At 48.8% G+C, this 14,490-nt stretch overlaps 1 protein-coding gene across 1 annotated transcript in view; it reads right to left on the bottom strand.

The window, feature by feature from the left end:
• Nucleotides 1-9,577, bottom strand: part of NRP1 (neuropilin 1) — a 140,204-nt gene extending 130,627 nt beyond the window's left edge. Inside the window, 2 exon segments of the mRNA XM_077304236.1 lie at nt 5,311-5,485; nt 8,673-9,577. Of these exon segments, the coding sequence (XP_077160351.1) occupies nt 5,311-5,485; nt 8,673-8,739 (242 nt within the window). The 5' untranslated portion in view covers nt 8,740-9,577.
• Between the last annotated feature and the right edge of the window lie 4,913 nt (nt 9,578-14,490).

The following is a 14,490-nucleotide window of genomic DNA, read 5'->3' as shown; positions in this document are numbered from 1 at the left end:
TTAACTCTAGTCTGCTTCTTTGCAAACACGAACTATCAATAATAAATGTGTTTTCAGTAACACACAACCATCCCTGGGCACTTCGCACTCTCACCGCACGAGCTGATCCCAAACTGTGGGCTCCTTCCACAAAAAGCAATTCTAGCTGTTTGTCAAGACAGCACAGAATTTACTGGGAGGAATACACCCTTACACTATATCGGAATTTCTCAAAGAACTTTGATTACAATGTGATACTTATAATTCTGAGTGTTCTTAGTATTGTTGCCTGCTTTATGTTGATTGCATCTATCTCTAAAGCACTTTCTGGGTTATTCTGCCCTTAGTTCCTTTCCCCCCCCCCCCACAAGTTTAATGAATGACAGTTTTAACTTTACTTACAAATGAGGAAAGTTGACCCCTTGCTCACCATCATCACTCATTCATAGAAACTTTCAGCATGAGATTTACACAAAACAGTCAATCACAAAGTTATTACGCAATGCCATGCAAGTTTACTGCTATGTTGGGTTTTTTATACTGTTTTGTATTGTTTTAATGGGGTTTTAATGGGTTTTTAAAAAATTATTGTGGGGGGTTTATGTTGTAACCCGCCACGAGCCAGCATGCTGAGAGTGGAAGGTAAGAAATATTAATAATAATGATGATGATGATGAAGAACAAGGGTCTAGATGTGTTAGTGCACACATATGGCACAAACCTGGTGTTTTTCTCCCACCTATGCCCATTATCATGCAATTTTGGTAGTCCAGGAGGACCAAAGTGCTCTCTTCAATATTAGTCTCTGTAAACAGAAAGTTGACTTTCTTTTGTTAGCATAAACTGTACATTCAAAACTGTAATGTTTTTCTACACACATCTTAGGGAAGAACTATATGCTATCAAGCAAACAATGGCCCCTAGCTCCACACAGTGCTTTGCAATGGATAATTCTAGCATGGGAGTAATAATTTTGGAGGGGGGAATTGGTAAGGAGAAGAAAGTCCACCCACAATTCTTCCCTGACCCATTTGCTCAGATAGGCCTGCCCCATTGTGAGCCATATGCTTGAACACTGGCTTTAAGTCACAGGATCTGGATTTTACTTGTGAGGAGGGCGTATCCACAACTGTGTAGCAATATACAGACTGAGGCGATCACTTAGGAAATTGGGGGCAGAGCTCTGTCTCTTGGTTTCTCAAATCCCTAATTGTAGACTGTCCAATATACTGACCACTACTTCCAGACAAATCATGAACATTTTATGAGTCCTGCCTGTTATCAGCCATTACAGATGTTGTAAGGTAGGAGGAAGTAGACACCCTGATCCCTTTCCTGCCCAAGCAAATCCTTTGTTTGCCTTTGTGCCCACCTCAACTTAGAGGGAAAAGCTGTTGCCATTCCTGGCAGCCCACCTGATTGGAAAGGTTCCAGGCAGAATGGGCAAACACTAGCACCGGCTACATTTATGTACCACATCTCCCAACTTAAATAGGGACCCAGCAGGTGTTGCCACTGGCTGCTCCTCTGTTCTTCTTGGAAGCAGGTGATAGAAGAAGCATGTTCACAAAAGGAGGACACTGTAGTCACTGTCACACCAGTATAGTCACATGGACAGAATATTGGATCTGGAACTGGGAGGTTTGAGTTCAAATCTACAATCGGCCATGGAAGCTGGCTTAGTGATTCTGGGCCAGTTACCCTCGGCTTAATGTATCTCAAAGAGCTGTTATGAGGACAGTACCAGAGGTTGGGGGACAGGGACATGGGGGCATATGACATAGGCAATGTCATCACATCACTTCTGGGTACAACTTAGAAGTGACTATGAAGCAATGGAAACTGTGTCATATAACTGGAAGTGACAATGGGTGGCTCTGGGAATTGCTAGAAACTCTATGGTTTCCTAGAGCTATCCATTGTCACTTCCAGATTGTAACTGGAAGTGGCACAGAGGACATTTGTGTTTTAAAAGTATTTTCTCCTGCCACCATAGCCGGAGGTCTCATAAATCCAGCAGGAGGGGAGGGGGTCCCACTGCAGAGAAAAGCAGGGTATAAATAAATGTTGGTATTAATGAGTCCCACTTGATAATTATATTATTACACCTATATAATTGGTATTAGAACCTAAGGTAGTTCAGAGAGGAGACAATCAAATCCCACCAACAGAGTACCAATCACCAACAAAATACTCCTTTTGAGATTTTAATCAGATGGAGTATTAACTTGCCATTTCTGCTTGCAGATCACATTAAATACATTTTGTTAATTTACAGGACATGTGTCCATTTTCACCAAAATAGTACTTCAGTTGGATTGCAGTAATACATGCCAAACACATGCAGCTGTGGTAATAAAATGACTAGCTTGTATTAGGAAATCAAAGGTTACTTAATGCTAAAAAATCCCATGACGGATCAATTTGTGCATTCATTTGTGCATTCATCTTTCTCCTCACCAAATATTTGGTGAAAATAATACTGATTTCTTAGAGAGGAAGGAGCTATGAGACCCTGCAGAGTTTTGGAAGTTTGTTATGAAGAAACTACTCCTGCAAGTATGTTCCTGAGCATTTGACACAAGTTCCTTCCCTCAGACTTAATGGCCACAGTGTAAAAGTCAAAGACCTGAATTTAAAAGAGGGCTCAAAAATAACTCAGGAAGTCATTCAACGAAAAGGCCAATTTAAACTGTTCTGTCTATCTAGATTCTGCCCATAAAATTACCCCATCCTTACTTGACAACAAAACTGCCCAATTAGAGGAGGGAAAAGACATTAATTAGGTGAGTTCCAGAGACTTGAACTGAAGGGAGCAAAGATTTCTCTGAAGAAAGGGGGAAAAAACAACAATTTGCTTACATCCAAGGGCAAAAATGCACATAGCACTAGCCAGGAAGGTTTCCTGGTTTCATTTTTCCCAGTGCTATATATTATGCTGTATTTATGACTTTATTGATGATATATTAGTATACAGTACAGCCAGTGTAGGTCTTTTGAGAGCACTAGGAGACTAAGGGGTTGCTAGCCTCCAGCAATGGCCTGGAGTTCTCCTGGAATTACAACTGATTTTCAGACTACACAGAGATTATTTCCCGTAAAGAAAATGGCAATCTCAGAGAGTGGACTCTATGACACTATGACCTATTGAGATTCCCTTCCCTCTTTCAATCCCAGCCTTCCTAGGCTCCAGCTTGGGTACATCTTCGGAGATTTCTATTATTGAAGCAAAAACCAACCAATATCACCAATACCGAGCAAGGAACAAGGTGAAAACCACGAGCTTATAGAGACTTGAGTCAGTCTGCCAAGAGCCCTGATTGGCTCTTGACCAAGCCCTTTGATTGGTCCATAAAGGTTGTAGTCTATGATTGGTTAACTTTTATGGCTTGATCTGCATAGTGGTTTATATTAGCACTCTTCTGTCTACGTACATAACTCCAGTTATACACTTCTAAGTCCACTAAAGTCAATAGGCATAGAAGGGAGTTACACTAATTTAGGATTGCACTAAAAGAGGTAGTCTCCTGTATAAGTGAAGGCATTACTAGACCACACCACAGGCTTGTTTTGAGAATGATTATGTTTCAGTCCAAACGTTCTCACACGAGTTGCTTCAGTCCTCTCATTTTACTACTACAATTCAATTTTCACATGGGGAGTTGCATGTCTGAAGGCACATTCAGAACAAAGTCCCATGTTTCTCATCAGAGCTTCTTGCTCCATTAAGAAGACATTATCATGAGTTTCTTGTGGGTATTACTTTCACATAACCAACTCTGACACACAAGGGGAGTCCTGGGAGAGTGCAATACAACAATAGCCAGTAAACATTTGAATCAGAATTATGGGGCATAAGGGAGCAATCCTAAATAGGTCTTCTCAGAAGTAATCCCCTTCTTATTCAGTGTGGTCTATTCCCAGAAAACTGTTTTCAGCATAAAGCCATCTGGTGTGTTCATCCAGGGGTAGTCAAACTGCAGCCCTCCAGATGTCCATGAACTACAATTCCCAGAAGCCCCTGCCAGCATTCGCTGGCAGGGGCTTCTGGGAATTGTAGTCCATGGACATCTGGAGGGCCGCAGCTTGACTACCCCTGATCCACATCATACTGTGGTACCCTTCTTGTGATCACTACATCTAATAGTATACTGGTTGACTTTCATGCAATTGATGAATGTAGAAAACCTGGACCATTCACAAGGCCAGGGCCTCTGCTTACTCAGGAAAAACCCCTGGCATGCAGAAAACATGACTTTGTAAATTAACACACTTAAAAAGAAGTCTGATAACAACTGAATATGCTCCAAAATTGACAGAATGTTGATGGTCAGTTAAACAAAAGGCAGAGAACGGGGCAGACCCTTGTTTAAGCTTTGAGGCAACATAATCCTTGAAGGGGAAATTTCTAGATTGTTCCCCAGTTCTCATGGGCTGCCAGCTCATAAATATTTATCACAGATCTTTATTACATCCTTAGATCCACGACAAGGTCACACGAATGTACACGCCTTGCGATCATATAAAAATGAACCGATTGCCATTTGTCAATAATAAAGAACTTCATGTTTGTTTGGTTTTGTTATCGTAAGGGATGGTGTCCAACCATTCTCACTTTACGTAAACTTTTTCAAGTTGTTTTCTCTAGTCAGACTCGCCTCATCTAAATTTAGAAAACTTGGCTTTCCCCCCCTTGATTCCACACAAACGCTTTCCCTACTAGCACAATGAAATCACGCCTTTCGTTGTCCTCTTTTTTTTTAAAAATAAAGCTTTTATAAAGTTGCACGAATGTATAGCTGCTCCATCCAGTAAAAAGCAACCAGCAGCATGTCTGTTTGTTTGTTTTCCTTTAAGAATCATGACTTCCTTAATCCACTTTTATTGCCATGGAAATCGAAGAGGAGCCAGCAATTAAAAAAAGGCAGAAACTGAGGTTTAACCCTCCTCCCCCTCTCCCGTTTTTCTCACATGAGTATTCCCACCCCATTCCACATCATTAAATGATTTCCAAACACTTAAGAAGAGTTTCACCGGAAATAACTGCTAATGGATCCGTGTTTCCGACCGAGACAGACAAGCAGGATTACAAGATTATATCTCAAACAATCTTACAGAGTGCCTGACACTCAGTAAGCACTTCCTTTAATATCTTTACCACAAACATATGATCCCGCTCCAGATTCAAACCTCTGAGGGATTTGTTTTACACACTGCTCCGCACTCGTCAGCTGTTCGCCCTGCCCCTCCCCGCCGCACACGCCACGGTACTGTGGAGGATTTTGACCACAAGATGGTGCCATGGTTCCCTCAACCGCCCGTCTCACTTACTTGCATTCTCTGTCTTCCAAATCAAAATGAGGGTTGAAGTTGATCATAATCCTCTGGTACGGTTGAGGAGCTTGAATCAGCCATTCACATTTTTGGCTCGGATGATACGTATTCGGGTAGCCAGGAGAAGTGAGATACCCGGGCTCAACGATTCTTATGTTTTCACCGCATTTATCTGCAATGCAAACAAAAAGACACAGTTCCTGTTTAAATTCATAATCTTGCAACGCTGAAACTTTTCAAGGGCTTTTCAGTGGACGTTTCCTCACTGGCTGTTTGTTTTCCATGCCTGGTTTTCACAACTGTCTTTTGGAAGCTTTCATTCACAAAGAATACATTACAACGTTTCTGAAGAAGGCTGGACATGCAGTCCTCAGCACCCTGCAGTTGTTAGCTGAGATAATGTAAACTTCAAAACAGCATTCTAGGGCCAAACATTTTTTTATCCCAAGGAAGGCCTTTTTTTTACTTCAAAGCGGTTGCTAATCTCCTGTTCAAGGCTGAATTATTTTAGGAAACTGTGCTGTCATTAAGTAACAGATTTCCATACAGACAACAACTAAAAGAGCAATGCCCTTTGACCCCTGTCCTTAATTTCGGGATGATACCCTGCTCTAAGTCCTTAGATAGTGGTACTTGTTTACAGCACGCCCTCCTTTCTTTCCTTTTATCAGATCATAAATCTAAGCAGTTTGAAGTTATCTCTGCTCTTCAGCGACAGAATACCAGAGAACAAAGTGGATTTTTTCACCAGGAAGCGATTCCTTTAGGTAATCTCTCTCTGTCTCTGTCTCTCTCTCACACACTGTTTAAAGTTCTTATCAGAGTAATGAAACAAACAGCACAACACAACCACAGTTCCTTTCCAATTGCAAAACTTGAGTAACTTGAGTGCTAATAGACATACACTGAGCAGCATTTGTTTGCCCCCCCCCCAAGTCCTATTAAGGTTCTCTGAAAGATGAAAACAAACTGAAGTACACCAATCCCCACAGTCTCCACATGCATTATGGTTCTGTGGTAGGTCTGCATGGAGCACTTTACATTGTTATGGACTATATACGCTACTTTTCAGCCTGTGCAAACTTTATTCAGACATCCTACGCGCTAATAAACACACGGAAATATATCACGCTTTCCAAGTCATGGCATATACAGCTTGGTCTTCGGCATCTAAACGAATTCTCGTGAAAGGAAACAAAAAACGACATTCCCATTTCTGACGTGTTTATAAATCTGCACAATTTTATTATAGGAAAATCAGGCTGGAGAGAAATGGGAGATGAAGTGCACATCAAAAATGCATAAACTACAGACATCACAGAAAACATTTGCTATGAATTAGAGGAGACAGGGTTAGTGTGTGCTGTATTTTTGGTCAATGAATGATTATTTCTAGCTCGCCTGTATAGGCAGTTATTTATTCCTGCCTTGACATTTTCGGATGGAACAAAAGCTGCTGCCACTGAAGAGTTGTGCAAGCCTCCTGTGCGTGGAGGGAGAAAGAGGGAACCTTGCATGTGTTGCCATGTAGGGCAGACTTGGGGAGGGAAAAAAACACAACAGGATCCCGCCTCATTAAAGACCCCTCTAGCCCTATGAAAACAGCACAGCAGAATCTGGCAGCTGCTCAATGAGTGAAACAAACCAGCGATGTCCTTAGTGACTTGACAGAGTCACTTCAGGAGACACTGAGGTAGGCTGGCTTCTGATGGGGCTACTTTAATCGGTAACTCCTGGGAAAGTGATAGTGTAACGTGATAAGGTGGGGGAGCTGCAGGACTCCCCGGCTCTGTGAAATCTCTCCTGCACCTGATTAACAGGAGCAGTTTGTAATAATTCTGGACCATTAGCCCTCAACAGGGTTGATTAATTAATTTACTAGTAGTGGACGGGATCGGACGCGGCATAAGCGGGCCTGCTGAGCTACAGGAGAGGTTAATGGTTTCGGTGACTTCTTGCCTTATGTCCATATCTGCTCAGACTTCCTGGCAGCTCTTCCTGTGCCAGATCGTTCAGCAGTTAAGTGGGTGAAGTTACTTGTGATATCCAAATGCAACTCAGCCTGCGTTCTCCCTTTTATGCCGTTGGCTCAGCCCCCCTCCTTTTACCGTCTCCATTAATCGGATGCTGCCCACCAATCAGAAGCACAGCCCTGACCTGATTACCTTTGCAAAGGAAGATTTGGGTGGAAACAACAAAGAGAGCAATCCGAAACAGGCCTAGTAGGAATGGAGTCCCGACTTTACTCCCAGAAAAGAGGTCTTAGGACTGGAGCCAAAGTCCCGTTAGTTATACTCCCTCCCATCCAAAAGGATTAGGCCAAACTGGATCAAGTGCAAATATTTCCCCTTAAGGGTTTCACCATCACTTACGGACAGAGAAAGAAGTGATTTTTGCCGAAATTAAGCAACTTCCTCAAAAATATATTGGAAAAAATATTAATTCCCACCATAAAGTGTGATTTAAACCCCGCCCTGTAAAGGACACTCCGCTTGACAGCCTTATTAAAACAATGTACCATTCTAAGTGGAGGATGCTCCGTTCTTTTAATTGCCCTGATTGAAAACCCACTCAGAGTCAAAGTAAATATTTGGTAATTGGCTAATAATAATCTCTCAGGCTTTGCTCTGGGAAGGAAAACCCACAAGAACGTCCTTTAAAGCGAGCCAGCGAAACGTCAAAGACTCCTACAATTAGAACATTTCCAAAGCTGCATAATTCAGTGAGATATTCCGGGTGCCTCGACACTGTCGGAGGCAGGAAGTGCTCCTTGCTTTGAAGCCGCTTCCCATGCGCTGCCTGAGAGCCAGATCCCACATCTGTGCAAGGAGACGTGTTTCGTAGAACCCCAGCTATGAGCAGCACACCTGAGACGGATATAGCACAAGCCATGTGGACTCTTTCCCTTTCATGTAGACCGCGAGAAAGATTAGGAACAGGTAGGAGATGCAAAATAGCTTCCCCTCCCCCCCAACGCCCTTGCCTTTGAAGTACTCAATTATCCTTCAGGTTCTAAAGAGGCATCTTGTGTAATTGCCAAGGGGAGGGAAACATTAAACTAGTTGTTCTCCCAGATCTGGGGAAAGCTGCCAGTCCTGTGTTATCAAGTATTACGCCCCGCTATCTGGAAAGCAAGGCTGACAGACGACGGCTGTCTGATGCCTGGGTGTAACCCAGAATGAATATGGAGTGTTTTTAATTAAAGTTGTCCCCGGTCTAATTCTTCACCGGCAGAAGGCAGCCCGTCCCCCGGCTGGCCGCGCTGGCAGAGGCTCAGGTCAAACCCCCAACCCTTCCAAGGTCCCGGACTCTACCTGCAGCTACCTGGAGGGGCTCGCCAAGGGCTGGGCGCCACTTACCGCTCTTCAGCGTCCTGCCGAGGGTGACCATGAGGGCTGCACAGTGCAGGAGGAGTCCCCAGTCCATGTTGATGGCTCGGCGGCGCAGAAGGCTTCAAGAGCAGGGGAAATAAGAAAAAAAGACCCTGGCGGGCTGGCTGGCTGGCACGCAAATCCCGCTTAGCTCTGAAATCCTCGCGCAGGGCAGCGCAGCGCAGCGCCAGGCAAGGCAGGTCAGGCTGCGAGGGCAGCCACGGCCACGCGTGCGGCAGGTAGAGTACAGGCAGGCAGGCAGGCACCGGGGGAAGCGCTCCTTTTGTGCGGTCTCTGCTCAAGTCTCCCACATCCTGTCATTCAGCCGCGGCTTCCTCTGCCTTTTCCCACACTTGCGCCTTTCCCAAGCGCCGCTGCCCGGGCCATGGCCAAATATGACGGCGGGGCGGGGGGGGGGAGGAGGAGGAGGAGGAGGGAAAGTGACCAGGAGGGGGTGGGGGGAGAGAAAGGGGGGGGGGATCGGCTCCTTCCCTCCGTCTGTCTCCCGCGGCGCGCTGGGGCTGGCCGGGCTGCTTCAGCGGGGGCCAAGCGGGCGTCGGGGGCGCGGCGGGAGGCGGGCGAGCGGCGGGGCGGTGGCGGGAGGAGAGTTGCCCCCCAACTTCATCCCTTCTCGCCGCCCTTCTTCTTCTTCTTCTTCTTCGGGGAGGGGGCAGGTGCGCGAGGCGACGTCTCCCTCCCCCCTCCAGCGGGCTCCCCCGGGCGCCTGGCAACGGGACGCCGACCGGCCGCGGCGCGCCTGTCAAGAGCCGGCTGAGCGGGCGGCGGAGGCAGGAGCGGAGCGCAGCAGCAGCGGCGGCGGCATCAGCAGCCTGAGGAGCAGCGCGCAACTCGGGGGCAATAAGAGCGGAGCCGCCGCCGTCTCCCGAGCCCCGAGTCCCCACCCCGGCCCCGCCCCGCCCTCTCCCCTCCCTCCCTCCCTCCCTCCAGCAAGCCCCCTCCTCTCCCCCCCCTCCGGGAAGAAGGAGCCACAAACAACGCGGAGAGCCCCGGGAGGCACCCGCGGGCGCCGGTGGGGGGTGGGGAGAGGGGGGGGGGTCGAGCGGGGAAGGGGCGGGGAAGGGGCGTGGCGCCGCCTCTCCCGTCTCGGCTCTCGTGACGCCCCACGGGGGGGGGTCTGCCCACCCGCCGCCAGGTGAAGCCGCCGGAGCCACCTGGCCGCGCAGAGCGAGGAGGAGCCCGGAGGGGCGCCGCGCCGTCCTCGAAGGCCGCTGGGCGAGCGGGCGGGGGGAGCCCCGTCGGGGGCCACGCTCAGGGCCCGGGCAGCGGGGAGGGTCCGCCTCCCTCCGGCGGAGTTGGGCTCCGGGGTCCCCGTCGCTCTTTCCCGGGAGAGGCGGAGGAGCGTCCCTGGCGGGGAGCCTCCGCCGGTCGCCGCGCCCTTCTCTTCCCCGCCATCCGCGGACAGACAGGCGGGGAGGCTTTCAGGGCACCTTCCCGGGCGTCTCCTGCTTCCCGGGGCTGGCGCTGGCTGGGGGCGCGCCGCCGCCTCCCCCCTCCCTCGCCCGCCCGTCGTCGTCTTGTGTCCGGCGGCGGCGGCGGCCCTCCTCGACGCCTGGCCCTTGGCCGAGGGTAGCCCGGGCGAGCCGCTGCGGCCGAGCCTGGGCGCCGCCAGCGCGGCCTGTGGGGAGACTTCCCTCGCGGCTGCCCGGCTCCGCCTGGGCGCCCACCAGCGTCGGGCCGGGCCCTGGGCAACCCCCTTCCGCAGATCCCCGCTCGAGGGGCCCCGTCCCACCCCCGCCTCGGCCCACCCTCGCCGAGCGCTGCCCCCGACGCCCCCGAAGGTGCTGGCCGGGCGGTGGGGCGAGCCCGAGCGGGAAGCGAGCCTCTCCCGCTTATTCTCCGCCCCCCCCCCCCCGGTGCTTTCGGACTGGATTCGAGCAGCTCTCCGGGGCCGCGACGACTTGGGAGCGATTCGACGGCGCGCCTCGGCTCCTCCTTGGCCGGGCGGCGCGGAGGAGAGGTTGGGGGGGGGGGGTCGCGGCGGATTGGGGGGCCGGCCTGAAGGCAGCAGGCGGTCTTCGGGAAGGACGTGGCCAGAGAAGAGGCCGGCGAAGCGCTGCAGCGGCTGACCCCCCCCCCGACAGAAAGGATGAGAGAAGAGTTGGCTTCTATACCCCTCTTTTCACTGCCTGAAGGCGTCTCCAAACGCCTTCCCTTCCTTTCCCCACAGCCTGCGAGTTAGGAGGGGGGCAGAGAGAGCTCTGGCAGAACTGCTCTGCGAGAACAGCTTGAAGAGATCTGAGACTGGCCCACGGTCACCCAGCTGGCTGCATGTGGAGGAGCAGGGAATCAAAGCCGGGTCTCCAGATTAGAGGCTGCCTCTCTTAACCACGGCCTCACGCTGTAGTTGAGCTGAAAGCTGTTCTGTTCATCCTCACAGGACAAAGCAAACGAAAAATCCAGTGGCACCTTAAAGACTAAGGACATCCGTGACTCGGCAAACTCTAATAAAAACACAGTTTTATGGACTAAGGACATGATTTTCCCTAGCAGTTGCTGACTGAAGCTCACATCAGATGCATTGACCAAATAAAGGAAGGCATGCACTCATTGTATCTGAGGAAGTGTGCATGCACACAAATGCTCATACCTTGAATAAAACTCTGTTGGTCCTAAAGGTGCCGCTGGACTCTAGATTTGTTCTGTTGCTAAGGCTAGGACATAGAGTTGCCATAAGTTGCCGTTGATTTGTTGACGCTTAGCACAGACATGCACCATTGGACTTTTGCTCTTGTTAATTGATACTGTTATTGAGTTAATGTTATGTACTAGGGGCCAAGTCTATTGCATGCAGGAATACAATGGGTGCTAGACTGGGGTGGTGGTGGAAGAACTCTGTGGATGGCCTCCCCCTCCCCCCAGGGTCTAGAAAGGCTGCAGGGAGCTGTTATGGAACTCACTGGCAGGGGAAGCTCTCACACGGCAGGGATTTGCAGCCTCCGAGCCTCGGAGGGAAGTGGAAGGAGGAGAGGTGGTAAGGGGTGGGGGACGGAAGCTGATTGGCTAGCCGCTGGACAGACAGGCAAGCCGGTTGGAGGAGGAGGCGTACCGAGCCATTGTTTAATTGAATGAACTGTGCTCAGTTGACAGTCCTCTGCCAGACAAAGCTATGAAACCACAGTTTGATGTTGGTGTATTAACCATGGTTCATCTTAATTTTGTTTTTCTGTGACATTTAAAGTGGGCATCCTGGCTCATTCCCTGGTATCACATTCTGTGCTCCTTGGCTACCGAGTCCTCTCACTCTTGAAACCAGACATCACAGCTCACTAGCTCTCTCCTCCACCATCCTGGAGCTCTCTGCCCCTTTAGTCCGCCCAGAAATGGCCACCTTGATTCATTTCTGTTCTGCCGTGTCTCTTCCATCACCCCTGGCCCTCTTAAACGGGCAGGAATGCTACCATGCTCCTTTTATAGATGCATAGGAGAGGAAGGGAGCAATGCTTGCTTCCTTAAACATCTGAGCACCCTTTGGGGCCTTTTTGGTCCTGGCCCTGACTGAGTGGAATGAGCTTCCGCAAAACGGAACTCTTCCGTCATTCATTGGTTGAGACCAATGAGATGATGGAACACCACCTTCCTGGACCAGAAGGGAGCAATTCAGCTGACACTGGGCAGCCACAGTGACTGGATATATTGTAGTGTGATGTGGCTTTATTATGCCTATGCATCATTTTTATTGTAAACGCCCAAGATGGCTGTGTAGAGAGGGGTGGTCATAGCAATCCAATGATAAATAAAGTTATTTACACAAGCCCCCTGTTTTTGAAAGAGACCATGGATCTGGAAGAAAGCAAGAAAAGCAGCTCTTGAACGTATCCCCTGTCTCCAGGCTGCTTGCTGCTCTATTCTTGGAGATAAGCAATACCGTCTCTGCACGCATGTCATCCTCTTGTCAGTCCTTTGGATATCCACCCCCTGCCTCAGAAGCTCTCATTCACAGAAAGCTCCGCACAAATACGAAAGATCTAAAACTACTTGTGTGTTACCTGCTGGGCCACTCTCTAGAATAGAGCCAGAGCTGGCTAATTTTGCACCTGAGGCAAGAATATAAAATTGCCCCCATAGTCGTTCCATAGTCCAAAGGTAAATACATAAATAACAAGAGTAAGAACATTACTTTGAGACGTGATCTACTTTTCCTACATCCCCGAGATTTGGGCACCAGAGGGGAGTCCCTCATTTGCCTTTCAAGGTATTTGATAGAATATACATGCACACAAAAATCTATACCTTGAATAAAACCTGGTTGGTCTTAAAGGTACACTTGCCTTACCTTTGTTACAGTTTGACCTTAGAATACTGATCTTAATCACAGAGAACAATGCGGTGTGGTGGATAAGAGCAGCACTAGGTTTCCTTCCCCTCACCTCCACATGCACCTGGCTGGGTGATCTTGGGCCAGTCACTGTTCCATTTTATCTGTTTTCACAGAGCAGTTCTGTTAGAGCTCTCGCATAAAGGTATACCTTTCTGGTCTCTGAGGAGCACAACCTGCAGAGGCATCACCATTGGACCACGGTTTCTATTGTTTCTGACCAAAAGACACTCAGTACTCTCAATACTCTCGAACAATGAATACAAAGCAATAGAAGAGTTGGTTCTTATATGCCGCTTTTCTCTACCCAAAGGAGTCTCAAAGTGGCTTACAATCGCCTTCCCTTTCCTCTCCCCACAACAGACACCCTTTGAGGCAGTTGAGGCTGAGAGAGCCCAGATATTACTGCTCGATTAGAACAGCTTTGAAGAAGAAGAAGAGTTGGTTCTTATATGCCGCTTTTCTCTACCCAAAGGAGTCTCAAAGTGGCTTACAATCGCCTTCCCTTTCCTCTCCCCACAACAGACACCCTTTGAGGCAGTTGAGGCTGAGAGAGCCCAGATATTACTGCTCGATTAGAACAGCTTTGAAGAAGAAGAAGAGTTGGTTCTTATATGCCGCTTTTTTCTACCTGAAGGATTCTCAAAGCGGCTTACAAAGGCCTTTACTTTCCTCTCCCTGCAACAGAGCTCAGATATTACTGCTCAGTCAGAACAGCTTTATCGGTGTTGTGGTGAGCCCAAGGTCACCCAGCTGGCTGCATGTGGGGAAGGAGCAGGGAGTCAAACCTGGCTCACCAGATTAGAAGCTGGCTCTCTTGTGTCATTCATTCTTCAACATGTGGCTCCACAAAGAATCCCAAGAGGTGTTTCCCCCACCAGTACTGCAACCAGGCCCTATTCACCAAAGAGATGGTGGCCAAGGGGGGCTTTGACCACACCTGGAGCAATGCTCCGAGTGAATCAGTCTGCTGAAAAAAGCCTTCATGATCACCAGTCAACAAGATATCAGGGATAATATGTTCCACTGCACCTGTGTATCATCTGCCTCTGAGATTTGGAGACTAAAGATGGCATTTGGAATAAACCCCCCGATGATGCATTTTTTGGCTTTTTCCTGCTTGGTAACATGCTGCCAATGAGTCTGCCACTCGCGGCTTTGCCAAAAACCCACCACCTGCCCATTGAGAAACGTTAACTGAGCCCAGTTCCTTGGTTCCCAGCTTTGACGGTGCTTAGCGTACCCCTCTGCCTTTCTCCCACTGTCATGAGATGTGAATTCATTGCATGCCACCCTCCCTGGGCGTCCCCAGAAAGAGGAAGCTTGTTTGGATTTTATTTTTAAACTTAGTCTTAGAATCGTAGAATCATAGAGTTGGAAGGGGCCTCATGGGTCATCTAGTCCAACCCCCTGCACTATGCAGGACAATAATGAAAAGTACTTTCTCAGGCCACTTTGTCATTACAGAGG

Source organism: Paroedura picta, chromosome 11, assembly GCF_049243985.1.
Source record: "Paroedura picta isolate Pp20150507F chromosome 11, Ppicta_v3.0, whole genome shotgun sequence".
In the NCBI taxonomy this organism is placed as follows: Eukaryota; Metazoa; Chordata; class Lepidosauria; order Squamata; family Gekkonidae; genus Paroedura; species Paroedura picta.
The sequence above is the reverse complement of the archived record's forward strand: the minus strand, read 5'-3'. Positions and strand labels throughout refer to the sequence as shown.